General features: G+C 46.6%; 1 protein-coding gene across 6 annotated transcripts in view; it reads right to left on the minus strand.

Annotated features, from left to right (window-relative positions):
• NCOA1 (nuclear receptor coactivator 1) overlaps positions 1 to 25,529 on the minus strand; it is a 281,772-nt gene that overhangs the window by 77,487 nt on the left and 178,756 nt on the right. For all 6 annotated transcript variants that reach the window (XR_014545798.1, XM_083604769.1, XM_083604770.1 and 3 more), the window contains one exon: positions 18,460 to 18,626. Coding sequence is in view for 5 of the 6 variants with exons in the window: in XM_083604769.1 (XP_083460895.1) it covers positions 18,460 to 18,626 (167 nt within the window). In the remaining variant the exon portion in view is untranslated. The remainder of the gene's footprint in view (positions 1 to 18,459; positions 18,627 to 25,529) is intronic.

The following is a 25,529-nucleotide window of genomic DNA, read 5'->3' on the forward strand; positions in this document are numbered from 1 at the left end:
GGCTGGTTGCCTGAACTGTGACAGGGGAAATTATGCAGCACCGACTGAACATAAAATTAATGAGCAGTGACTGCCTGCTGATGTACAACTTCTTAAGGAATGTGATACTAATTGCACATCTCCCCCTCCCCCCATTCTTTAAGCAGCCATTCATCCAGAATTGGTTCGTACTCCACCCATCAAGACTCAACCAGAGCTTTTCCAGTAGGTCCCCCCAGAAAATGTTCCTGATTTCAAAGGCTGGAGACAGAGGCCTGGCTCCAGGAGTCATGGTTACTTGTCACGGTCTGACCCCCTGTCAATGTGCTTCAGGATCCTGTCTTTCCATTCCCTCTTCCCAATTTCTGGTTCACGTGGCTGGCCTGAAGGTCCAAAACGAACACACTGCGCTTACCGCAAATTAGTTTTTTGCCTCCAAGTCCGAACTGGGATCCCGGCTGAAAACAGAGCTTTCTAATTCTGGTTTCATGGCAAATAATGGGCAGCTGGTAAAGCATGAGCCAAAGTTGTAAACAACTGCCCAAGTTGTTGGAAAGCTTACGGACGGAGAGTCTTTTTTTCCTCCGGGATTTCAGGGTGCTGAACTGATTCTGCTTGGGGCATCAAATACCTGCTGAAGGGGTGTGTGTGTGCATGTGTAAATAAATAGGCTGCCCTGGAATTTCCGCCAAGAATTTCCTTCAGGAAATACTTGCCCTTTTCTCTGCCAACCTTCACACAGGCAGCCCCACATGAAAGAACACACAGCCCTCCAGTCCCCTGGCTTCTCAGTTTCTCCAGCTGAAGGAGGACCACAGTGTCGCACCTCAGGATTAAAAGGGAATTTTAAACGGGAGTCCCTCTTCTGGAGCTCGCTCATTAGAATGCTTAGCCCGGCGACCTTCTGGTGAGCTATTATGAGAGCAATTCATAAACTGGCATGGAGAAAAGGGATAGAGGAAAGTTTTTATCCCTCACTCATCTCGCTAGAACTTGTGGATATTCCATGGAGTTGATTGATGGAAGGTTCGAGACACATAGAAGGAAGTACCGTATTTTCCGCTCTATAAGACGCACCAGACCACAAGACGCATCTAGTTTTTGGAGGAGGAAAACAAGAAAAAAAAATTCTGAATCTCAGAAGCCAGAATAGCAAGAGGGATCGCTGCGCAGTGAAAGCAGCAATCCCTCTTGCTGTTCTGGCTTCTGGGATAGCTGCGCAGCCTGCATTCGCTCCATAAGACGCACACACATTTCCCCTTACTTTTTAGGAGGGAAAAAGTGAGTCTTATAGAGCAAAAAATATGGTACTTTTTCATGCAGCACCAAGTTAAACTATGGAACTCACTCCGATAGGAGGCAGAGATTGCCACCAACCATTATTATTATTATTATTATTATTATTATTATTATTATTATTTATTACTTATACCCCGCCCATCTGGCTGGGCTTCCCCAGCCACTCTGGGCGGCTTCCAATAAAATATTAAAATACAGTAATGCATCAAACATTAAAAGCTTCCCTAAACAGGGCTGCCTTCAGATGTCTTCTAAAAGTCTGGTAGTTGTTGTTCTCTTTGACATCTGGTGGGAGGGCGTTCCACGGGGCGGGCGCCACTACCGAGAAGGCCCTCTGCCTGGTTCCCTGTAACTTAGCTTCTTGCAGTGAGGGAACCACCAGAAGGCCCTCGGCGCGGGACCTCAGTGTCCGGGCAGAACGATGGGGATGGAGACGCTCCTTCAGATATACTGGACCAAGGCCGTTTAGGGCTTTCAAGGTCAACACCAAGATGTTAAATTGTGCTCGGAAACATACTGGGAACCAATGTAGGTATTTCAAGACCAGTGTTATATGGTCTCGGCGGCTGCTCCTAGTCACCAGTCTAGCTGCCGCATTCTGGATTAGTTGTAGTTTCCAGGTCACCTTCAAAGGTAGCCCCACGTAGAGTGCATTGCAGTAGTCCAAGCGGGAGATAACCAGAGCATGCACCACTCTGGTGAGACAGTCTGCAGGCAGGCAGGGTCTCAGCCTGTGTACCAGGTGGAGCTGGTAGACAGCCGCCCTGGGCACAGAATTGACCTGTGCCTCCATGGACAGCTGTGAGTCCAAAATGACTCCCAGGCTGCGCACCTGGTCTTCAGAGTCAGAGTTACACCATTCAGGACCAGGGTAGCTTTAAGAGAGGATGAGACAAATTTACGGAGAGGGCAATCGTCGGCTTCTAGCCATGATGGCTATGCTCTGCTTCCACAGTTGGAGGCAGCGATGCTTCTGAATGAGTTGCTAGAAATCACAGGAAGGGAGAGCTGCTCTTGTGCTCGAATCCTGCTTGAAGGTTTCCCACAGGCATCTGGTTGGCTACTGTGGGAACAGGATGCTGGACTAGAGGGGCCATTGGCCTGATCCAGCAAGCTCTTCTTATGTTCTCATTATACAGTGCTTCTCGCCAGAGCAAAGACGATTCAGGGCATGGCTAGAGACCTTTCAGGCACGAAACAGGGGGCGCCTTAGAGGCACTGGGCCTGATCCCAGTCAGACTTCAGCATTCAAAGCGGGGCCGAGTGGTTAAGACTGGTCACCTCAGTGTTATCTGCTCTTTCATTATTGCTTCCGGCTCTGATAAGAAACCACTTGGGGAATGTAAACATGCAATTCAACATTTCATGCCAGAAACTCCACTTGAGAGTGCAAGCCCTCCCCAAAGGTTAACACAGTGCTGTTTCCAGTAATGGGGACTTCAATGATTATTTAGTTTTCCTCCAGATATCTGGTAAGGAGCATGAAGGCAGTGGCGCCAAGGCTTCGACTATCACATTCGTGGTCTGAATGTGACCCATACTGGGGCAGGACAGAAGGCAGGTATTTCAGCCCTTAAAGACCAACTCTTCAGAGACCATTCAAGTCCACGGAATAGGAAAGACCAGCAAAGCACAGCTGAGACTCCCAACTCCTCTTTTTTTCTGATGCCAGTGTCAAATTCAGTGGGGACTTGGGGGGGAACTGGGGGTTGGCTACCCCTGTTCTAGATTTCACATTCTGTACCCATAGCCAGCCTCTCCTCTTGCATGGCTGTATAGTGAGCCTGCGGAAATTGTACAGGCCTGGATGAGGGAAGACGCAGCGGCAATTCCTCCCCTGCCTTCATCGTCTCCCCTTCCCCTTGTTCTATATATTTAGCTGTCAAGTAGATTGAAACTGTCAGCAGATGAATTAGAATTTTATTGACTTGCTTCATAGGAGGGAGGGCTCTATAAAATAAACGCACGCAGAGCACAGTGCCCAGCGCTGCTGCGCAGACAGAATTTTACAGCAGTGACTGGAGTTTGTATCTGAAATCAATCCCTGATAGAAGCCAGATTCAAGGGGAGGAGACAGGGAGGCCAGTTTTTATAGATGGGGGCAGCAACTCAGCCCTACTGAAATAAAGGGGTGGAGGAGTTTGCCGGCTCACTGGAATTCATGACCCGAGGGGGGGGGAACACTTCTTGTTTACAGAGGATGTGCTTTCCAGAAGCGTGCTAAAAAAACCTCTTGCTTATACAGGGCTGCAGGTGGCTGGTTGAGAGTCTGGAAGCTGCAAAACACAGCAGCACCCAGGCAAGTACAGCCATAAAAAGGTAAAGGTACCCCTGCCCGTACGGGCCAGTCTTGACAGACTCTAGGGTTGTGCGCTCATCTCACTCTAGAGGCCGGGAGCCAGCGCTGTCTGCAGACACTTCCGGGTCACGTGGCCAGTGTGACAAGCTGCATCTGGCGAGCCAGCGCAGCACTCGGAAACACCGTTTACCTTCCCACCAGTAAGCGGTCCCTATTTATCTACTTGCACCCGGGGGTGCTTTCGAACTGCTAGGTTGGCAGGCACTGGGACCGAGCAACGGGAGCGCACCACGCCGCGGGGATTCGAACCGCCGACCTTTCGATCGGCAAGCCCTAGGCGCTGAGGCTTTTACCCACAGCACCACCTAGTACAGCCATACCTCAGGATAAATATGCTTCAGGTTAAGTATTTTCGGGTTGCGCCCTGCGGTGACCCAGAAGTAACGGAGTGCATTACTTCCGGAGTTCGTCGCTCGCGCATGCGCAGACGGTCAAAATGACATCACATGCATGCGTGAAAGTGGTGAAACGTGACCCGTGCACACACAGACGCGTCTTACGTTCTATTCAGGATGCGAATGGGGCTCCAGAACGGATCCCGTTCGCATCCCGAGGTACCACTGTACTGTCCAGGGTGCAGAGGACTGGTATGTCCCAATGCTGGCACTTCATTAAAACAATCCCAATTTACTAGTCTGTAGAACTGGAAGGAAGGGGGAGGAGAGGAGGAGAGAAAAGGTGATTGGCAAACCAAAGGACCCTGATAAAAGGCACTTCTAATCGCTGTCGTTGGACTTGGAGGAAGAGGAACCAATGGAATCAGGAGAGGCAGGAGCAGGCACCCTGGAACAGGACTCGGATATCACTGGGCCCGAGACCAGCAAACAAGGACCTTCTTAACCTGAGACACCTAAACTAAGGCCCCAACTGACTACCCCCTTTCAAGTGGGACCTCTCCAAGGGCCCAGGATCTTTGCTCCAAGACCCTCTTGTGCAGTCAAGTCTGCGCACAACTTCAGCAAGACCCAGGAGAGGGGATTTGAGTGCCAGGCTTCAGGCCAAATGGCTGCCTCTTTAAGGGTCTCCACTTTCCAGCAAGGATGCAGAACTCGGGAGGTGTCCTCAGGCATCAATACTGTTAAGTATCGGAACTCAATCCCTGTCCATCCCCATACAAGCCGTCTCTTCCCATGGGCCTGTCCAGGGTTCTGAAACACCTGCTTCTCTCTCACTCTGGTTCCTGGCCTGTTCAGTTGCTATGCAGTCTCTGCCTCTAGGTTACCATGTGCTCTAAGACAATGCCCAGTTTGCTTCCACCAGGGCAACTGGCACTGGCACATCAAGGGGAAACCTATTGGCCAGTAACCTGATTAGATGATGCAGTTCTGGCAATTTGAGAAAGATGTCAAGCTGCATGTCCACTCTCTCCATACTGTCTTATGAGCCTCTTGTATCTCCCTCAGCCCCCCTCCCTAAAAGAACCCCCTGTCAAGCCCTGGTCACATTTTGAATAGAGTGGAACATAGAAGTATGAGATCTTCCTTATCTGTTTCATTCCAAAGCATGGGGAACACAGAGTGCCTCTTACGGAACACATGAATCGATTCACAATTTTGGTTTCCTTTAAATCAAAAAGGAAAGAGAACTCCATTAAAATTCAATGTAGCTAAACTGACACGATTAGATTTAGACTGACAATCAAGCTCTGATAAGATCATGATCCAATTTTAGATATGACATAACCTTTAATGTGGCACCACCGAACGCGTTGATTTAAAATCCTTTATTTAATTTCAAATCCCCTTAATTTGCAAGTCAGAGGTCTGCAACCACACTGTTGATCAAGCTTGCATACAGTAAGCATAATTCTTTTTAAACTTCTTCGTAAACATAGTGGGCAGAAGTAATGATGGAGAATATTGGTGATTCTAACTGTCAACTATGATTCTTAGCACGAGAGTAACAAAAGCAGCAAAGTTCTTATAAGATTCAAGAACATGTGGATTGCCTTGCGACACCAGGGCTTTTAATTCAGCAGATTATCTCCCCAAAAAGCCAGCCAGACACTGCAAGCTAGCTCTTGTGCACAGCACCCCGACTGTACCTCTCCAAACCTATCATCCCATGGCCTCATCGCTGCAGGAGGAAAATGCAGGGGTCTAAATCTGGGGACTTGATGCTGGGCAGAATGCAGAGACAGACAATAGTCACCTGAAACACCCAGACTTGGCTCATTCCTGGGCAAATAATAATAATAATAATATAATAATAATAATAATTTATTATTTATACCCCACCCATCTGGCTGGGCTTCCCCAGTCACTCTGGGCGGCTTCCAACTGAATATTAAAAACAATACAGTAAAAACTTCCCTAAACAGGGCCACTTTCAGTTGTCTTTTAAAAGTAAAATAAGTTGTTTATTGCCTTGACATTTGCTGGGAAGGCGTTCCACTGGACAGGCACCACTACTGAGAAGGCCTTCTACCTGGTTCCCTGTAACTTCGCTTCTCACAGTGAGGGAACCGCCAGAAGGCCCTCGGCGCTGGACCTCAGTGTCCGGGCAGAACGATGGGGATGGAGACACTCCTTTGGGTATACTGGACCGAGGCCATTTAGGGCTTTCAAGGTCAGCACCAACACTTTGAAGTGTGCTCAGAAACGTACTGGGAGCCAATTACGATCTTTCAGGACCAGTGTTACATGGTCTCGGCGGCCACTCCCAGTCACCAGTCTACTCTGCCGCAAACCTCTTCTACGGAGCTCTCTCTCTCTCTTTTTAAGTAATGTTTTGGAAGAAATTACCAGGTGTGAAATCAAAAACTTTAACAAAAGCAGTTGTGTTCCAGGAGGGAATTTAAAAGGGATTAACACTGCTGAACAAACACATGCAAATCCACAACTGCGAAAAGTAATTTTCAGATTTAACTTGGGTGTCCAAGTTTGATTCCTTCCAAAAGAAAAATCTGATGTATTCAAAACCTGCTTTAAAAGTTCGGGATGGATTTATTTTTTTAAAAGGGGGGGACGGACGCATGCACCTGGACTCTGTGGGACATGGGGTGCTGCACTAGGAGAGGTGCCTGACCCACCAGGCAATTCTCATTTGAAGGGCTGCAGCACAGGCCTTTCATGCAAAAGGCCACGGGTTCAATCCCCTGGCATCTCCAGGTAAATGCTGAGAATGACTTGTGTCTGAAATCCTGGAAAGCTGTTGCCAGTCAAAGTAGACAATACTGCGCAAGATGGACCAATGCCAAAACTGTTATAAGGCAGCCTTTCTATGTTGCTCCTATTTTATTAGCAGAGCAACATTGCTGGCTTTCAGTGGCCATGGTTTAAGCTTTTAAGGGTGTCCGGTTTCAGGGTGCATTCTTTCGGCCTGATTTTATTTGATTGATTTAAAGTTTGTCAATAGTCCTGGAAAATTTAATTAAATCAAGCTGTGGCCTGCTTTAATTAAGGGGTTGTAAATTAATCCATATGGGAGATAACAGGCAGATGCTGCCGAAGGGCTGGAGGCTGAGCAAGATCACCTCTGGGTCTGTCCCAGCCCACGATCCACAGGCAGAGAAGAGAAGCAGCAGCAAGTGTTGCAGGAGAGGTGCGCCTTGTTGACGCAACCCGGGCAGATATGGGTCAAAAAACAGCTTTGGAAGGGAGCATTACTAGGACTGCTCTAAACATTCCTGGTGCTTGAGGAAGAGAATTCAAATGGCACCCGACATACACTAATTGACATGGGTCGCAATCCATCAAGGATGCTCTCCATCTTAAGCCTCTTTTTTGGGAAGGTGAGGATCACTTTGCAGCTTGTGGCCGGTGGTGGGAACAGAGTCAGTCTGGTACACTTCATGGGTGGGGGGCAGGAGAGGAAGCCTTCTCAGAGATGACACGTAACAATTTGGTAGATTGACGCTGCATGTAAACTGCTATTGCAGGAAAAAGCTTTAGTTTGCTGCTTTGGGAAACTCAATGCTGGGCTTCGTGGACCAGCAAAGGACTCTTGTAACCAGAGGGGTCCTATGCAAGATGGGTCAGCAGCAAGCAACACTGCTTTCTCCAGGGTGCAGACATTTAAACCTCCTTCCTCATTCACTTGCAAAAAAACCAACCCCAACCCAGCAAAATTATGACTTCATCAAGAGAGCTTTTCTTCTGCTCCCTGGCAAACTGGGGCGCTGAGTGCTTGAAAAGCAGCATTCACGGAGCCTCACTGGCTCAGAATCGCCATGCAACTTTTGTGGGATGGTGGAGTGCTGAAAAATTAACTGCCTGGCCCCTTCCTTTGCCTGGTTTATGGCTGTCTTGGCAGATGCACCCCAGGCTGCTGCCACCGCCGCAAACTCCGTGTCCTGCCAACTGTACATTACTAGCCTTGGAAGGGCTCCAGCCCCGGGAAAGCCGCTCTAAAAGCATTTGCTTGATACTTTCAAACAGCAGCCCAGCATGCAAAGCTCTGGCGGCGGCGGAGGAGGAGGCCTCCGCTGATGTATAGGCACGCGGGATGGATTCAGAAGGCCTCCTGTGTTCTCCCTTGGGCTCCTCCCTCTAATTCCGAGGGAGAGAAAGAAATGAGATTCTCCCGGTTGGGGAGGAAGAGCTGCCCTCTCACCTCTTCACGAGGGGCAAGCTTTGAAATCCGTCAGCAGGAGGAACTGCCTCTGGGGAGCACTTGGCGAGGGGAGACTGAACTGTGGATTGTTGCCATTCATTGCTAACTTCCACCTGCTGCTCCGCAGCTCTGCTGTTTGCAGAGAGCTCCAATTAGCGCTCTCGATGCCGGAGAAACATCCATTAAAAATTTCTGCTTACGGAATTTGAAGGGGATTTGTTGTTTTTTTTGGTCTCTTTATTTGAAAGTCCCTCCCTTCGCTGCATTAGAAATTCCACAGCAACCAGTCTCTCTTTTCCTACTTAGCTATTCCCTGAACTTATTTGCAGCCAGGAACCTCGTTAGCCCTGGCTTCTGGTTTTGAATATCAGAGGGCCTACAATTCAGACCATATATAGAGTACCGCCAATAAGTCAGCGCAGCACAGATCAATCACATTGGCTAAAATTGTGTAAAATTATTTTTCTTTTCCAGATTATGCTCAACCCTGGGAAGGGATCGGTGCAGCTAAGCCACAGAGCCTTGGCAGAGCTAAATCTTTCTTTGAAACAGATGATAGGAGAAGTGTGGAGGGGAAAGGAAATCACGGCTATGCGTCTGAACACTCGTCAGAGGACAGTAATATTTACTCCTGGACAAACAGACCTTCCCTTCAAACTGTCTGCAAGCAAGTGGATCAGCTCTACATTGCCATAACAATCCGGGACACTGGGACAGTCTGAACCAGGATCTCTCCCCTGGTGAATTCCTGCTGTAGACCTTCATAAGGAAGCAGCCCAGGAAAGGAGAGGAAACAGAGCATAGTAATAATTAACAGGTAACGTAGCTGCACACGTTTATAGCTCTTTCTGCTCGAGGAAGGAAGCATTTACAAGCTCTAATGAAGTCAGCTTCATCATCTCTTCTGCATCAGTTGGCCTGTGTCCTAGAGCTCTGAAAGGCATTTCCTTTGCACCACTCATCACTCCTGGTGGGTTCCTGAAGCATCCCAGCTCCAACCACAAGCAGAGTGGGGAGAAGGAGCCCCTAGGTTTCACTGCAGAGTGACTGGTGGCATATGACTCTGCTGCAGCTGAGCAAACAAGATTGCAGCTCATTAGGCTTCTGCTGCCCCCACATGCAACTCTGCTGGGCAACTCGCTGCACCACATCCTATCTTTGTAATGAAAACTGTTCTACTGCTTTGTCTAAGGCTCTGAATTCTGCCTGGGTCTGTGCATTTTATGCCTCTGAATATTCATGACAAACTGAAAAACAACAAGAACAAAAAACAGAATGATTCCGAGGCCTTAAGTTTCAATTTTCCAACAACACTGCAAGATTCTATTCCTCGCTGAATGTGGACAATGGCTTAGAAAAGAGTAGGGCATCAGGTAAACATGCAGGTATCAGGAAGGCTAGGCAAGGCTTCCCAGTGGCTTGGGGGGTGGGGAGAAGAATTTTCATCAACTTGTGCGAGTCCCTCTCGTATGGCGTGCCATTTTATGTTTCTTAAGGTAAAGGTAAAGGGACCCCTGACCATTAGGTCCAGTCGTGGCCGACTCTGGGGTTGCGGCGCTCATCTTGCTTTATTGGCCGAGGGAGCCGGCGTACAGCTTCCGAGTCATGTGGCCAGCATGACTAAGCCGCTTCTGGCAAACCAGAGCAGCACACGGAAATGCCATTTACCTTCCCGCCGGAGCGGTACCTATTTATCTACATGCACTTTGATGTGCTTTTGAACTGCTAGGTGGGCAGGAGCAGGGACCGAGCAACGGGAACTCACCCCGTTGTGGAGATTCGAACCGCCGACCTTCTGATCAGCAAGTCCTAGGTTCTGTGGTTTAACCCACAGCGCCACCCCACATCCCTCTTCATGTTTCTTAACTCCCTACAATCACCACCGCTTTACCTTACATCCAAATATCAATGTCCTTCTGCCCCCTCTTGAACAAACATCTCTAAGCCTTAATCTTGCAGAAGGCAGCAGGTGAGTTCTGAGTTCTGATTCTCCTGTGCCCCCATCAGGACCAGAGCTCAGTAGGAACTTCCTTGCTGAATCAGTCCAAGGGTTTTCCTAGTCCAGCATTCTGTTTTCAACAGCTGCCAGCCAAACACCTCTGGAAATCACAAGAAGGGGAGCAGGGCTTGAAGGCTCCTTCTCTTTTTCTTGCCTCCAGGACCTGAACATGGAGCTCAGTCCCCACCTTCTCTCCTTACCCTTTCACCCAACAGTCTCTCCGCCCCAGCCAAAACTCTACAAGACCCACCTGTCCCCAGTCTTTTAGTAAAGACTCCTGAGCCTTCTGCTTAGCAGAGAGCATAGCTGGGGGGAAAACATAAACAGATCTAATAGTGGTACTTTTCTCAAGTATATAATCTGCTTAACCTCCGAGGGCTGCAGTGTGAAACATATCCACACATCACATTTCCCTGGGTATCCAGAGGTGGAAGATCACCAATGAGCAAAAACAGAAATCTAATGCACAAATTGGTGCTAATACCTGCTGGAAAAGGCATGCCAGCAATGGACAGGGCTGGAGCCCAAAAGGTGAGTGAGGCCACAGACACCTTCTTGATGTCTCACACTCAGATGCATGCATCCCGTTCACCCATTCCCACTCCCCCCGCAATTCATTCATCTCCCACGCTTAAGATAGAAGATCTTCCTGTATAGCTAGGTAAAGGTAAAGGGACCCCTGACCATTAGGTCCAGTCGTGGCCGACTCTGGGGTTGCGGCGCTCGTCTCGCTTTATTGGCCGAGGGAGCCGGCATACAGCTTCCGGGTCATGTGGCCAGCATGACTAAGCCGCTTCTGACAAACCAGAGCAGCGCACGGAAACGCCATTTACCTTCCCGCTGGAGCGGTACCTATTTATCTACTTGCACTTTGACGTGCTTTCGAACTGCTAGGTTGGCAGGAGCAGGGACCAAACAATGGGAGCTCACCCCGTCACAGGGATTCGAACCGCCGACCTTCTGATCGGCAAGTCCTAGGCTCTGTGGTTTAACTCACAGCGCCACCTGCATCCCCTCCTGTATAGCTAGTAAGCTTTCAAATAATAAAGCAAACCTAACTGCTCTGTTAGAGGCAGAGCTGGAGAGGGGAGGCCACAGGCTGGATTTAAAGATGTTATGGGCCACATTCGGCCTCCCAATCCCTGCCTAAGATACTACTCTGCTATCTAGTATCTGCCTAAGATACTACTCTCCTGCCCAACAGCCCAGAGTTAAATGGAGCGAAACTGAAAAGGTGCAATTTCCTTCCTCCAACCCTCCCACCCCCACAAACAACATGGTCAGCAGAAAAGAGACCAGCTGGTAATGGAGAGCAAAGCTCAAGGAACCACTCTGTGTAGTAGCTCTTGCTCTCGTTAATGTTCAGCCATGCTGTGCCCTGCCAAGAAAACTAATGACTGCTGAAGAGGCAATAAGCCGAGACTCTCAAGCACTTACCTGATAAGAAACTCCCTTCTGGTTTCATCTGTAATGTGCATGAAATGTGACACCCCTCAATACCAAACAGGAGTTTCCCAACTACCTGTCCTGTCTAAATTCTGTCTGACCTCTGGGTTCCACAGTATCACTCCTGAGGCAACAGGAAGCAACGGAAGGGATAATAATAATAATAATAATAATAATAATAATAATAATAATAATTTATTTATACCATGCCCTCCCTGGCCAGAGCCGGGCTCAGGGCGGCTAACACCAGTAAAATTACAGTAAAAACGTAATAGGGGAAAAAACCCAATTTAAAATACAGGTTAAAATGCACTTTAAAATGCAGCCTCATTTTAAAAGTAGCCCATAGATCAAAACCATAAGGGGAGGGAAACATAAGGGTCAGACTGAGTCCAAACCAAAGGCCAGGCGGAACAGCTCTGTCTTGCAGGCCCTGCGGAAAGATGTCAACTCTCGCAGGGTCCTAGTCTCTTGTGACAGAGCGTTCCACCAAGTCGGGGCCAGTGCTAAAAAGGCCCTGGCCCTAGTTGAGACCAATCTAACCACCTTGTGACTTGGGACCTCCAAAATGTTGTCATTTGTGGACCTTAAGGTCCTCTGCGGGGCATACCAGGAGAGGCGGTCCCGTAGGTACCATGGGTGTGTTTCCTCCACATACAGCCCAAATCATGTGTTTTTCCAGAAAGACTGGCGCTTCTGACACCCACAAAAAGGCACAGGGAAAATTTCTCTCTAGGAACCGTTTAGCATGTGTGGGAGTATTTTTCAGTTGTCAAAGCCAAAATCAAAATTTGAGCAGGGAAATGGATCAAACGTAGTTGCTTGTTCGAAACTTTGGGATAGTTCCCGTCTAAAAAGTTGTGGAAAATAATACAATGATAAAATAGATTGTTTCAGTTATATCTAGAATGCCCAGTTAAGGAACCACTGAACAGAACACCTGAAAGCTACAAGGGCAGAGACAACTTTACTTCGATACACTATAAGATTCCTTAGTGCAATATGAAATAAATTATTTAAAGAAACTGTAAACGTTCAGTAAATTTCTATTTGTCCAACACAGCCTTCCCCAGCCCTTCCAGTATTTTGGACTACAACTCCCATCAATATGTCCATGCTCGCTGTGGCTGATGGGAGGTGTAGTCCCAAAACAGAAGGAGGGCACCAGGGGAAGGCAAACTGATGTGAAACTTGTAAGCTTTCATATCCTCACAGCATCAGAGGTTGATATCATTAACATCAGATTACCATTTTTACCCAGTGATGTATGGCTGCCCACTAGAGCATCAGACCATTGGTCCATCTGAGTTATAACCACCTACTGTTCAGAGTACAGATCTCAAGTGTTATACAGATACAGTGGACGCTTGGGTTGCGAACGTGATCCGTGTGGAAGGTACGTTTGCAACCCGCAGCATTCGCAACCAGCAGCGCTGCATCTGCGCATGTGGGGGTCGTGATTCGGCGCTTCTGCGCATGCGCAACGTGCGATTTAGTGCTTCTGTGCATGCGCAAGCGCCAAAACCCGAAAGTAACCTGTTCCAGTACTTCCGGGTTCGGCACGGTGCGCAACCTGAAAACATGCAACCTGACTGTACCTTTACCAGTCATGTTATCCAAGAGCCTTTAACAAGCCTGCCTCCGGTGCAACTAGACATGTCAGAGACAAACTCAACATCTTCTGCCCACCAACTACGTGTGCTACACTTGAGCTAGGGCCTGTTTCAGAATTAGATTCAAAACATTTTGCATAAATACCAACATACAAAATTTGACACACACAATTGTTGGTTTTAAAAAAAATTAAGCCAACTCTCTACACTGGAAGAAAGTGAGGAATACAGATGACTAGAATCTCAAGACACTTTCGCAAGTACCAACAACACCTCTTTGTCCCCAACACATTTATATTTAACTTGGGACAGGAATAACATGGTTCCTAATGTGGAAACCATCCATTTTACTTCTGACAATAATCCCGAGAAGTGCGAGTATCTAATTAAACAACAACAGCAGCAATGAGGCAGGCACGATCCCAGTTCTACGAAGAGGCACGACCAGGAGGGCATCGTCAGTTGCCAAGCCTCCTGCAAGCTCGGTATTTTACCTCCGAGGAGCACAAACGACGGGAGTAAGGCCATGAAAACATTACGATCGGAACATGCGTATTATGGGACACGGCAAATCTCCTTTGCAAAAGCCTGAGGCCCTCTCCCCCACCCGCTTGCATCTTGGGATGCTGAGCACAGCCTTCGCTCCCAGGCAAGCAGACAAGTTCCACGCCCAGCGCTTTGTCTTTTGAAAAGAGCTGCTGGTGCCACAAGGTGAGCGTTTCATTCGAGGAGAAATATGGAGCGCCTTCTTCCAAGCAAAGGAGGGTCTGCTGCAGGGCAGGCCTTGAGCTGCTGGCAGAGCCCCATTTCTCATGCTCCCAACCGTTCGCGATTCAGCCACAGTGGGAGGGCAGGGAACGAGAGAGGCACCGCTCTCTCGCCAGGGCCATTGAAAAAGCACAGAAACTCTTGGAACTTTTTTCTCTCTCTCTTTTTGAAAATATGCATTATTTCCACCTGGATATTTCCACAGCCAGTGACTCTGTTAAAGGGCTTCTCTCCCACTGCCTCTTGCCCCCCCCACCCAAAACAGAAGCTGGGCAATACAGAGTGAGGCTGAACAACACTGGGAAGACCTCAGTGGATGGATTCTCAGGGTGCTTTCCCATGCATCCTGGCTCTTTCTATAATTAATCTTTTTATTAAAAAACAAACAAACACCTGGATTCCGAAAGATTTAAAACCAGAGTTTTACTTTTAAATGTCAGTTACAATGTCATTTAAAAACAAAACAAAACAGTACAGTGGTACCTCTGGTTGAGAACGGGATCCGTTCCGGAGGCCCGTTTGCAACATGAAAAGAAGGCAACCCGCAGTGGTGTGTCTGCGCACATGCGGGTTGCAATTCGCCGCTTCTGCGCCTGCGCGTGACATCATTTTGTGCTTCTGCGCATGCGCGAGCAGCAAAACCCGGAAGTAACCCTTTCTGGTACTTCCGGGTTGCCGCAGGACGTAACCTGAAATAACTTAACATGAAGCAGATGTAACATGAGGTATGACTGTAACTCTGTTTAAAATGAAATCTGAATGTAACATAGGTAAAGGTAAAGGGACCCCTGACCATTAGGTCCAGTCGTGGCCAGCTCTGGGGTTGCGGCGCTCATCTCGCTTTATTGGCCGAGGGAGCCGGTGTACAGCTTCCGGGTCATGTGGCCAGCATGACTAAGCCGCTTCTGGCAAACCAGAGCAGCGCACGGAAACGCCGTTTTCCTTCCTGCCAGAGCAGTTCCTATTTATCTACTTGCACTTGGACATGCTTTTGAACTGCTAGGTTGGCAGGAGCAGGGACCGAGCAACGGGAGCTCACCCCGTTGCGGGGATTCGAACCGCTGACCTTCTGGTCGGCAGGTCCTAGGCTCTGTGGTTTAACCCACAGCGCCAAACGCGTCCCCGAATGTAACATAGCAAGATGAAAACACTGAAATGTCCTCTAGCCACTATACCACACTGCAGATGTAGGAGATCCTGTCTGGGGGCGGGGAGGTCTGTGTTTAAACCCCCAGCCTCTGCTTTGAAGTTCACAGGATGTCTTTGGGATAGTCGGCCTAACCTACCACAAAGAGTTGTTGTGAGAATTCTTGTAAGGAGAGAACTATGTATGCTGCCTTAAGCTCCCTGGAGGACAGACAGCATATAAATGTAATTAATCAGTTGACCAATCTAGTGAATGAATGAAGAAATGAAATATCTTCAGAAGGTAACAGCTCAAGATCCTTTTTCAAACACACTGAAATGAAAGCCCACTTTTAATGTGTGATGTTGTTTGTATATTATGTTGGAAACTGCCCAGAGTGGCTGGGGCAACCCACTTAGATGGATGGGGTACAAAAATTAAGTTTTTATTCTTGTTTTCTTCTATGGAAAAGGGGAGGGGGAATGTAGGAAGTATTTGACTTCTAGGACAAATGTTATAAATTAAAGGGTCATGTATTGTATTTATTATTGTTGCAAATTATGAATATTTTATCCACCATGCCAAGCTGTGAGAAAATGTACTTTCCATACTGAAAACCAGTGTTGGGGAGTGGTTAGAGTGTTGGGCTAAGACCTGGCAAACCAGGATTCGAAGCCCCACTGAGTCATAAAGCTCACTGGGTGATATTGGGCCCATCACTGTCTCTCAGTCAAACCTACTTCACAGGGTTATTGCATGGTTTAAATGGGGACAGAGAGAACCATATGAGCTCCTTAGAGGACAAAGGGTTCCTCATGTGGAAGACACGGGCAAGTGATTCCAGGAAGAGAAAGGGAAATTGCTCACAACCGAGCACTCCAAATTCTGCTGTGGATCATGACCGTTGTCTTTAAGCGAGTGGTCTTACTTAAGTTTTCTTACAGCTAAATGGAAATCTATTAATTTCCCAGTTGCCACTCCAGTCTCTAAGCAGACAATGGTCAAACGCAAAAGGTCCGAGGACTGCATGGCCAGAAGATTTGGATGCTGCTCCCAGCCTAGGTAGTATGAAGACTTCATTTAGTTGCAAACGAACCACTTTTGATTGTTATGGAAACCCATTAGTACAAGCTCTCATTAACAATATATATATTTTTAACAAAATAAACCTGATGATGATTAGGATGCACTCTTGTTCAGGAAATGCATCAATTTAAAAAAATGAGCAACGTTATTTAAACCAAATTATTTAAATTGGTCTTTTTTCTGAGCAATTTAAATCAGTGGTTTAAATTGCCTTAATTTAAATCAATCCACCCTGTAGACAGCCTCTTTTTACTAACTAAGCCGTATTTGGATGAAGCTGAAATGAAATAAAAGCAAGGAAGGGGCTGTTCCCAATAACACTTCAGTCATGATTTGATGGTGGAGATCTCTCTAACAATCTACAAGTAAATATTATTTAGTTACAAACTCTATCAAGGAAAGCAAAGGTGGTTCTGAGAATTGACCTCTGCAGTCCTTGCAAAGAGAGAAGGCCATTTCATGCAATACACCTTCATTTGCCTCTGTCAATAGACTCAAGGGGTGGCTACCAGCAATGAATACGACTGTAGGATCCATGCACTACACTTTAAACCTACACTTAAGTTGCCACTTAAACATGCAATGTGCGAAGCAACTGCAAATTTGCTGACCAAAATGCAGCAGCACCCTCGCCTCCCTCAAGCTATGCAAAGCGCAACAGGGCCTTATGCTGCTCCCTGTCTCTGTCTATCCCCATACACATCCCCCCAATTTGCTCTGGGTGATTAGGAGAACTCACAGAACGGGGCACAGGGGTAGGGGATGGCTCCACCAGACAAACAGAAATGCTTGTGCTGAAGGAACTCTCTCCTTTGCACGACACAATTACTGCATTTTTCACTGCATAAGACACACTGTTTTCCTCCTAAAAAGTAAGGGGAAATGTCTGTGCGTCTTATGGAGCCCAGGCTTCCATTGCTGAAAGTTTTGCAGATGGAGGCCATTTGTTTCCCCAGCGACATGTGACTGGCTGATTAGATTATCTGTCTGGAAACTGTAGAAACGGTTCCCTTTCCTTTCCTAAAGAAGCTGCAGAACTGTGAGTTGAACCCCATAAAAACAGGATTTTTCCCCTTTGCAAAAGAAGCTGCACAACTGTGAGCTGATCCCCCCCCAAAAAAACTAGGTGCGTCTAAAGGTCATGTGCATCTTATGGAGTGAAAAATACGGTAATTCCATCCTAAATGCCTGATCTCTAGTTGAGGCCAGTCTGAAAACCCCTATTTGCAGAGATTGCGAGTGAGAGCAGGGGAGGCATCTGTAGGGGAGAATGAATGAGTTAAGAGGGTGTGTGTGTGTTTGTGTGTGCATGTGTTGTGCTGACCCGTTTCTGTGCCACTGACTCTCCCTGGTAAATGCCTCCATCAAAGAACCACAGAACTGGAGAGCTGGAAGGGACTCCAAGGGCCATCTAGTCCAACCCCCTGCAATGCAGAAATCTCAACTAAAGCATCCCTGACAGACGGCCATCCAACCTCTGCTTAAAAAGCTCCGAGGAAGGAGAGTCCACCACTTCCCAAGGGAGTCCGCTCCACTATCCAACAGCTCTTACTGTCAGAAAGTTCTTCCTGATGTTTAGTCAGAATCTCATTTTTTGTAACTTGAAGCCATGGGTTCGAGTCCTGCCCCCCAGAGCGGGAGAATACAAGCTTGTTCCATCTTCCATGTGACAGCCCTTGAGATAGTTGAAGATGGCTATCATATCTTTGTTGTGGGGAAGGTGTTTAGAAAGGGGACTCAGGAGCGGGGGAAGGATGTTTTTGAATCATATACTTTCATTACTCAGTTGCTGCACCGCCCTCTCCAAGGAGGATCTAGGCCACACCTTGTGAAAGTCTTGCCTTAAAACAGTGGGTCTCAAAGTGGGTGGATTAACCCACCAAGAGGCAAGGGGGTGGCAGGGGGGTGCTGGGTGTGTAAATGACTATTAGACTTTGAAAAGCTGGGATCATTGGATTAAGTCCATCCACTTTGTTGAAATAATTAAACTAGTTTTAACTGGATTTTGAATAAATGTGCAATTAATTGTTTTGAATTATATTGTGTTATTATCTTCCTCAATGGCTGTGCAAACCATTATTCTGAATAGTTTTTTTTATTGGCCATGGGGCACTGTGGATGCGTTTACTGAACCAAGGGGTGTGTGGCTTGAAAAAGTTTAGGAACCGCTAGCCACCTTCAAACACACCAGTGACAAACAAGAGAAGCCCAAAGGGCCTTGCCGATTTACCTTGTTCAAGCCTCTTCATCTGCTGAATCTGGTCAACCGTTTTCTTCAGAATCTTGCATTTGTCAGGTTTGACGCTTAGGCTGTCGATCTCTCCGATATTGGCTGAGAGCAGCTCTGCCAGCTCTTCCAAGTATTTGTTCTCTTGCTCCCTGCGCCGTTTCTCATTGCTGTTGTAGAAAAGCAAAGCTCAGTTACTAAGCTCCTCAGTAATCAAAGCCTATGCATGCTTTAAAATAATCCAGAATTCACATTAAGGACAGCCCACATTAAGGACGTGAGTTTCTTGGAGTATTTGTGGATGTTTTGTGAATATGACCCCGACTGCAATCTAATCCATTCAAAGAAGAAGTCACGGGATGTGTTAGTGAGGGTCCAGGCATCAGTTCAAGATTATCTGATCCAGCTCTATCCCATATCATAACCATTTCAAATGCCGGTAAAAACAAAACCAGACCAGTGTCACTAACATAGAGCATCAGCTAATAATAAAATGCAATGATAAAGGGCTCACGGCAACTTGCTAAGAATCTACGGTAAAGGTAAAGGACCCCTGACAGTTAAGTCCAGTCGCAGACGACTCTGGGGTTGCAGCACTCATCTCGCTTTACAGGCCGAGGGAATCGGCGTTTGCCTGCAGACAGTTTTTCTGTGTCATGTGGCCAGCATGACTAAGCCGCTTCTGGCGCAACGAACACCGAAACCAGAGCAGTGCACAGAAACACCGTTTACCTTTCCGCTGGAGTGGTACCTATTTATCTACTTGCACTGGCATGCTTACAAACTGCTAGGTTGGCAGGAGCTGGGACCGAGCAACGGGAGCTCACCCTGTTGCGGGGATTCAAACCGCCGACTTTCTGATCAGCAAGCCCAAGAGGCTCATGGTTTAGACCACAGCGCCACCCGCATCCCTTGCTAAGAATCTACATGTCAGCAATTCAATTATTCAGTTGCTGCCCTCAGGAAGGGCTGGGGCTCAGTGGTGGAACATCTGCCCAGAAGGTCTCAGGTTTAGTCCCTGGCATCTTCAGGTCAGGTTGGAAGAGACTCTTCCACCTGAAATCGTCAAGAGCTGCTGTCGGCTGAGCTAGATGGACCAATGGTTTGACTGGGTATAAGGCAGATTCCTATGGTCAGTGTGTACAATGTAAGGCTAGTCAGCTGGCCCATTTCATACCACCTTAATCATGAGCATGAAAAGGGGGATTCAAAAAGAATGCAGGAGCATATAATGTATCCTCAAAAAACTGCTTTTCCTGCTCATTACTAGAAATCAAGAGGATGCAGACTTATTATGGTCAGTTTTATGAGATTTTTGATCCACAGATATGCATTTTCTTAGCAAGTACAGTCATACCTTGGTTACAGATAGGTAGCCGTGTTGGTCTGCCATAGTCAAAACAAAAAAAAATTTTTTTCCTTCCAGTAGCACCTTAAAGACCAACTAAGTTAGTTCTTGGTATGAGCTTTCGTGTGTATCTGAAGAAGTGTGCATGCACACGAAAGCTCATACCAAGAACTAACTTAGTTGGTCTTTAAGGTGCTACTGGAAGGAAAAAAATTTTTTTTAGTCATACCTTGGGTTACTGACGCTTCAGGTTGTGCGTTATTGGGTTGCGCACAGCGCTGAATCCTGAAGTACCAGAACGGGTTACTTCCAGGTTTCGGTGCTCGCACATGTGCAGAAGCGCTAAATCGCGCTTTGCGCATAAGCGCCGAATCGCGACCTGCGCGTGCACAGACGCAGCGCTGCGGGTTGTGAACATGCCTCCTGCCTGGATCACATTTGCAACCCGAGTCTCCACTGTATTGCACTAGGTTCATTATTATCACAGCCTGCATTTTTGTGCTTAAGAGTGCATTTACTATTCCTATGTTAGCTCTCCAGTTGCAATGCACTTTGGCTGCTTTTGCACAGAAATATGCGAGGCTCTTTCTCTCTCTCTCTGGTTTAGGCTCATACTTCTCTTCTACACGCACTCTCTGCCTCAGCAGGCTATACAGCTATGAACACAGAACAGCCACTCAACCACTCAAGCTATAAGGAGGCCACTAAAGGCAAAAAGAAACTGGCAAATTGCCAACAGGAATAAATTGTGATGGCAGTGAGCCAAGAAAGCAAGTTAATAAGCTAAAAGGCAGAAGAGATTTTTTAAAAAATAAAATAAAATAAAAGAAGGGCAATCAATCTGTTTGCAAAAGCTGCTAAAGCAATCGCTTTATAAGCAAATCTAAGAAGCTTCCAACACACCATGGAACTATGTAGATGAAGAGCAAGTAGCCTTTACTTGGCTGCAATTACTCCTTTTTATACTTTGGAGCATCTGAGAGCAATTCTGTGGGCTTTTTTCTTTTTTCTTTAATGCAATGATAGCACGGTTCGTTGCTGAGTGGGATTTGGATGCCTTTGCCCAAGGTTGCAATTCTGTTGCTGAGGGGGTGGGGAGATCCTGCATTTTCACAGCACTGCATTTTCACAGCATAGGATCTTCCATGCTGGGGGAAGCACAACCTCTCCCTCCCACCCAGCACCACCTCCTGTTAGCAGGGCTTCATCAACACAGGGGACAAAGCCCCCGTCCCTTCCCCAAAATGCAGCCCCAGCAGCAATCTGGTCACCCTCCCAGCTCTAACTCAGTCCTGCCATTTCAATAACCTTCTCCATGTTATTCTTTGGAGATTATACTGAAGCGTTAGAAGCCGTATCTAGACCTATCGACATTTTTTCGTTTTGTGTTTCCGAGCACAATTCAAAGTGTTGATGCTGACCTTGAAAGCCCTAAACGGCCTCGGTCCAGTATATCTGAAGTAGCATCTCCACCCCCATCGTTCAGCCCGGACACTGAGGTCCAGCACTGAGGGCCTTCTGGCAGTTCCCTCCCTGCGAGAAGCCAAGTTACAGGGAACCAGGCAGAGGGCCTTCTCGGTAGTGGCGCCCGCTCCGTGGAACGCCCTCCCACCAGATGTCAAAGAGAACAACACTACCAGACTTTTAGAAGACATCTGAAGGCAGCCCTGTTTAGGGAAGCTTTTAACGTTTGATGCATTACTGTATTTTAATATTTGGTTGGAAGCCGCCCAGAGTGGCTGGGGAAGCCCAGCCAGATGGGCGGGGTATAAATAATAAATTTTTATTATTATTATATTATTTTTAAAAGCTTGAATAGGAGCGATGCTATCTTTTGTAGGAACACCCCCCCAAATTATTTTGTTAGATAAGGGCTACTGTGACTGTCTATCATGGACTGGTTGAACGAAGAGGAATGGTGAGAGAAACCAGCTGGGGAACCACCAAGGGATGAAGGCTCAGAGTCCAGGGCGTGGCTTGTGGGACAATGATGAGTGGTCAGAGGGAGAAGAGGGAGGAGACTGGGGGGAGGAGGTGTCGGACGCTGAAGACACAACAGGGCTTTGTGAGTAGGGCGAGTCTGTGGCAGAGAGAATAGCAGAAGCTGAAGCAGGAGAGGATGGAGGCCAAGAGGCAGAGATGAGTCAGGCTGGAGACAAGTCATGGGTGTCTCCCTATTCTGCTCTGTTGACCTCCCCTTCCCCTGGTCTCTCAGAAGCAGAAACAGAATGAACAACAACAGCAACAACAACAACAACAAATTATTTATACAACAACAACAACAACAACAACAACAACAACAACAACAACAACAACAACAATAATAATAAAGTATTTATACCCCGCCCATCTGGCTGGGTTTCCCCAGCCACTCTGGGCGGCTTCCAACAAAATATTAAAATACAATAGTGCGTCAAACATTAAAAGCTTCCCTAAACAGGGCTGCCTTCAGATGTCTTCTAAAAGTAAGATAGTTGCTTATTTCCTTGACATCTGATGGGAGGGCATTCCACAAGGCAGGCGCCACTACTGAGAAGGCCCTCTGCCTGGTTCCCGTAACTTCGCTTCTCGCAGTGAGGGAACTGAAAAGGCATTCGGAGCTGGACCTCAGTGTCCTGGCTGGATGATGGGGGTGGAGACACTCCTTCAGGTATTCTGGGCCGAGGCCGTTTAGGGCTTTCAAGGTCAGCACCAACACTTTGAATTGTGCTTGGAAATGTACTGGGAGCCAATATAGATCTTTTAGGACTGGTATTATATGGTCTCGGCAGCCACTCCCTGTCATCAGTCTGGCTTCTGCATTCTGGATTAGTTGTAGTTTCCGGGTCACCTTCAAAGGTAGCCCCATGTAGAGTGCATTGCAGTAGTCTAAGCGTGGAGGAGAGATTGGTGGCACTTAGGCGTAGTCTCAGATTGCTTAGAAAAAACCCTGGAGAGCACGGGCCTTAGGCAGCTATAGGGAGGTGGGACAAGTCATCCATGGGGCAAGACCTACCAGAGATGAGTTGCTGTGCTCATTACGCCAGACACTCTTGTGCAAATTGCATTTTTGCTGATTAAGATTTAATACCAACTTGCATGGTATGATTTACTGCTGACACACTCCTGTCATGTTAAGGAGGGGGTACTGGAACATCTGGAAGATCTGCTGGATGATGGGTTTGCTCTGATGATTGAAATATTAAGTAAATAGTAGCATGAGCATTTCAGTTGAGGTCAAATTAAGAGGGGGGATCAGTAAAGTAACTTGTGCATGAATTTATTTAAAGATTAAAGAACGTAACTCAATGCCCCTGTTGCTATGGCAACATGTAAGCTGTAGGAAAGAGAAGAATAAGGGCAATTTCCCCTAGAGAAAAGCATCATAAGGATAGGATTTCAACGAGAAAGTCTTCCTACCATACCAAAGTACCATCCCCTGCAACAGTTAAAACTCTCTAGACGTTAATGCAAAAGAAAATGGCAAATTAGCAGACCCAAAGCTAGAACGAGGGCTGACAGCCAATGAAAAAAATATCTCAAGTCGATTAATCATACAAGCTAATTGATGAATTGCTTAATCAATCAGTTAAATTGGCATGGGCGTGCAAGTGAATAAAATAACAGTTAAATGAAAAATAAAGTAGTCTATTTTAGTTGGTGCAAGCAAATGAAACAGCAGGAACCATCTTAAAAGAGAAGGAGAGACTGAGAGAAAGAGAAAGACATTTTCTAACGAAGGAGGAACAGAGTTCTTCCATTCCATTAAGCTAATGTTAAGGATGCCTCCTTGGACTGGGCAAGGGAGCTAAAAAACTGAACTCCTCTGCTGGAAAAGGGAGGATCTGAAATTTCAGATTTCACTCTATTTTATGCCTCTGCAGCAGGCCCTCCCTGACAGCTCTCCCAGATAATATGTTAATTTGAGTTTCTCTGCTTCTCTTTCTTGTAGTTTTTCACATCAGTTTTCAATTTTCAATTTTTTCCAATTTTCAATTTCCCCCCAAAAAAAGATTTCATGAAAATTCAGCAGCATTTCAGAGGAAATTTATCTAAAATACACTTTTTTGTATGTAATGTTGCCTAATATATATATTTTGGTGAAGTTGGTTTCCCTAAAAGAATTATTTTTTTATACATTATTTTTACTAATATATGCATTTATAGGCACACTTTGCACTGGTATTTGCATTTCTGTACAGACCTTCCTTGCAAAATTCAGAGAAGTATGAATTCAGAGACATTTGAAGGATAGCAGTGCTTTGGTTTGCACATTGTTTCAGAAAGTACATATGACATAAGTTTGCTTTGCACATGACCGGTTTTGCACAAAGCAGCTATGTGCTACACATAATAATTAATTAATAGTAATTTTATTATCTATACCCTGCCCATCTGGCTGGGTTTCCCCAGCCATGTAAAGAACTGTCCACAAAAAGATTCACAATACATTTTTTGTGTGATTTCATGTTGGATCCCCACCCCCACCCTTTTCCAGATTGTATGTGAACCAGAAAATCCAGATTCAATGGCATAAATTGTTGAGGAGGACACCATGTGGACTCTAGGAAAAGCATGCAGCTGCAAGCAGCACCAAACACACATTGAATTGCCTTGTGGAGGAAACCTACTGCCAAAATGAGGTGAAAAAGTTCAAGGCATTCCTCCCGGGAGGTGACAAGGCACAGCGAATCATGCATGGTTCACGCCTGCCTGCCATCCACATTTACAAAGAATTGCAAGGACCACCACGCCCAACGCTACAGGGAACCAGGCGGAGGGCCTTCTTGGTAGTGGCACCCACCCTGTGGAATGCCCTCCCATCAGATGTCAAAGAGATAAACAACTACCTGACATTTAGAAGACATCTGAAGGCAGCCCTGTTCAGGGAAGTTTTTAATGTGTGATATTTTAATGTATTTTTAATCTTTGCTGGAAGCCGCCCAGAGCGGCTGGGGAAACCCAGCCAGATGGGCGGGGTGCAAATAATAAGTTACTATTACTATTACAAGGGTCTGTCTACTATTACAAGGGCCTTCTCGGTGGTGGCGCCCGCCCTGTGGAATGCCTTCCCTTCAGATGTGAAGGAAATAAGCAGCTATCCTATCTTTAAAAGACATCTAAAGGCAGCCCTGTTTAGGGAAGTTTTTAATATTTAATGCTGTATTGTTTTTAACACTCGGTTGGGAGCCGCCCAGAGTGGCTGGGGAAACTCAGCCAGATGGGCGGGGTATAAATAAAAAAATTATTATTGTTGTTGTTATTGTTGTTGTTGTTATTGTTGTTGTTGTTGTTATTATTATTATTATTATTATTATTATTATTATTATTATTATTAAATACATTGGCACACTGGGTGACTAGAATTCATCACATTGGTATCCCACTTCCCCTAAGAATAGGAAAATAGGTGCATCCAAGTTCCAACATTTTATCTCTTGTGGCTCTCAACTTTGAATATTACAGCATCTTTCTGTACCTGGCTAGCTTAGGTGCACAGCTGGATGCTTGCCTGCAACTTGCATGTGACCAGGGAGCTTGAGGAGTCCTTGAGGAGTCTTTACCTCCAGACTTCTCTTTCACCCCAGGATCTTGTTATGTAAACAGCAAGAGTGTCGTCTCTGGTGCTTGGAGTTCCCAGCTCCAAAGAAAAACACAGTGACTTGAGAATAACCCAAGGGAGTCTACAAGGCATCTTTGTCTCCATGGGTGGGAATCAGCCTCTCTTTGACAGGCCTATGGAGGG

The sequence above is a fragment of the Podarcis filfolensis genome (genome assembly GCF_964270895.1).
Source record: "Podarcis filfolensis genome assembly, chromosome: 3".
In the NCBI taxonomy this organism is placed as follows: Eukaryota; Metazoa; Chordata; class Lepidosauria; order Squamata; family Lacertidae; genus Podarcis; species Podarcis filfolensis.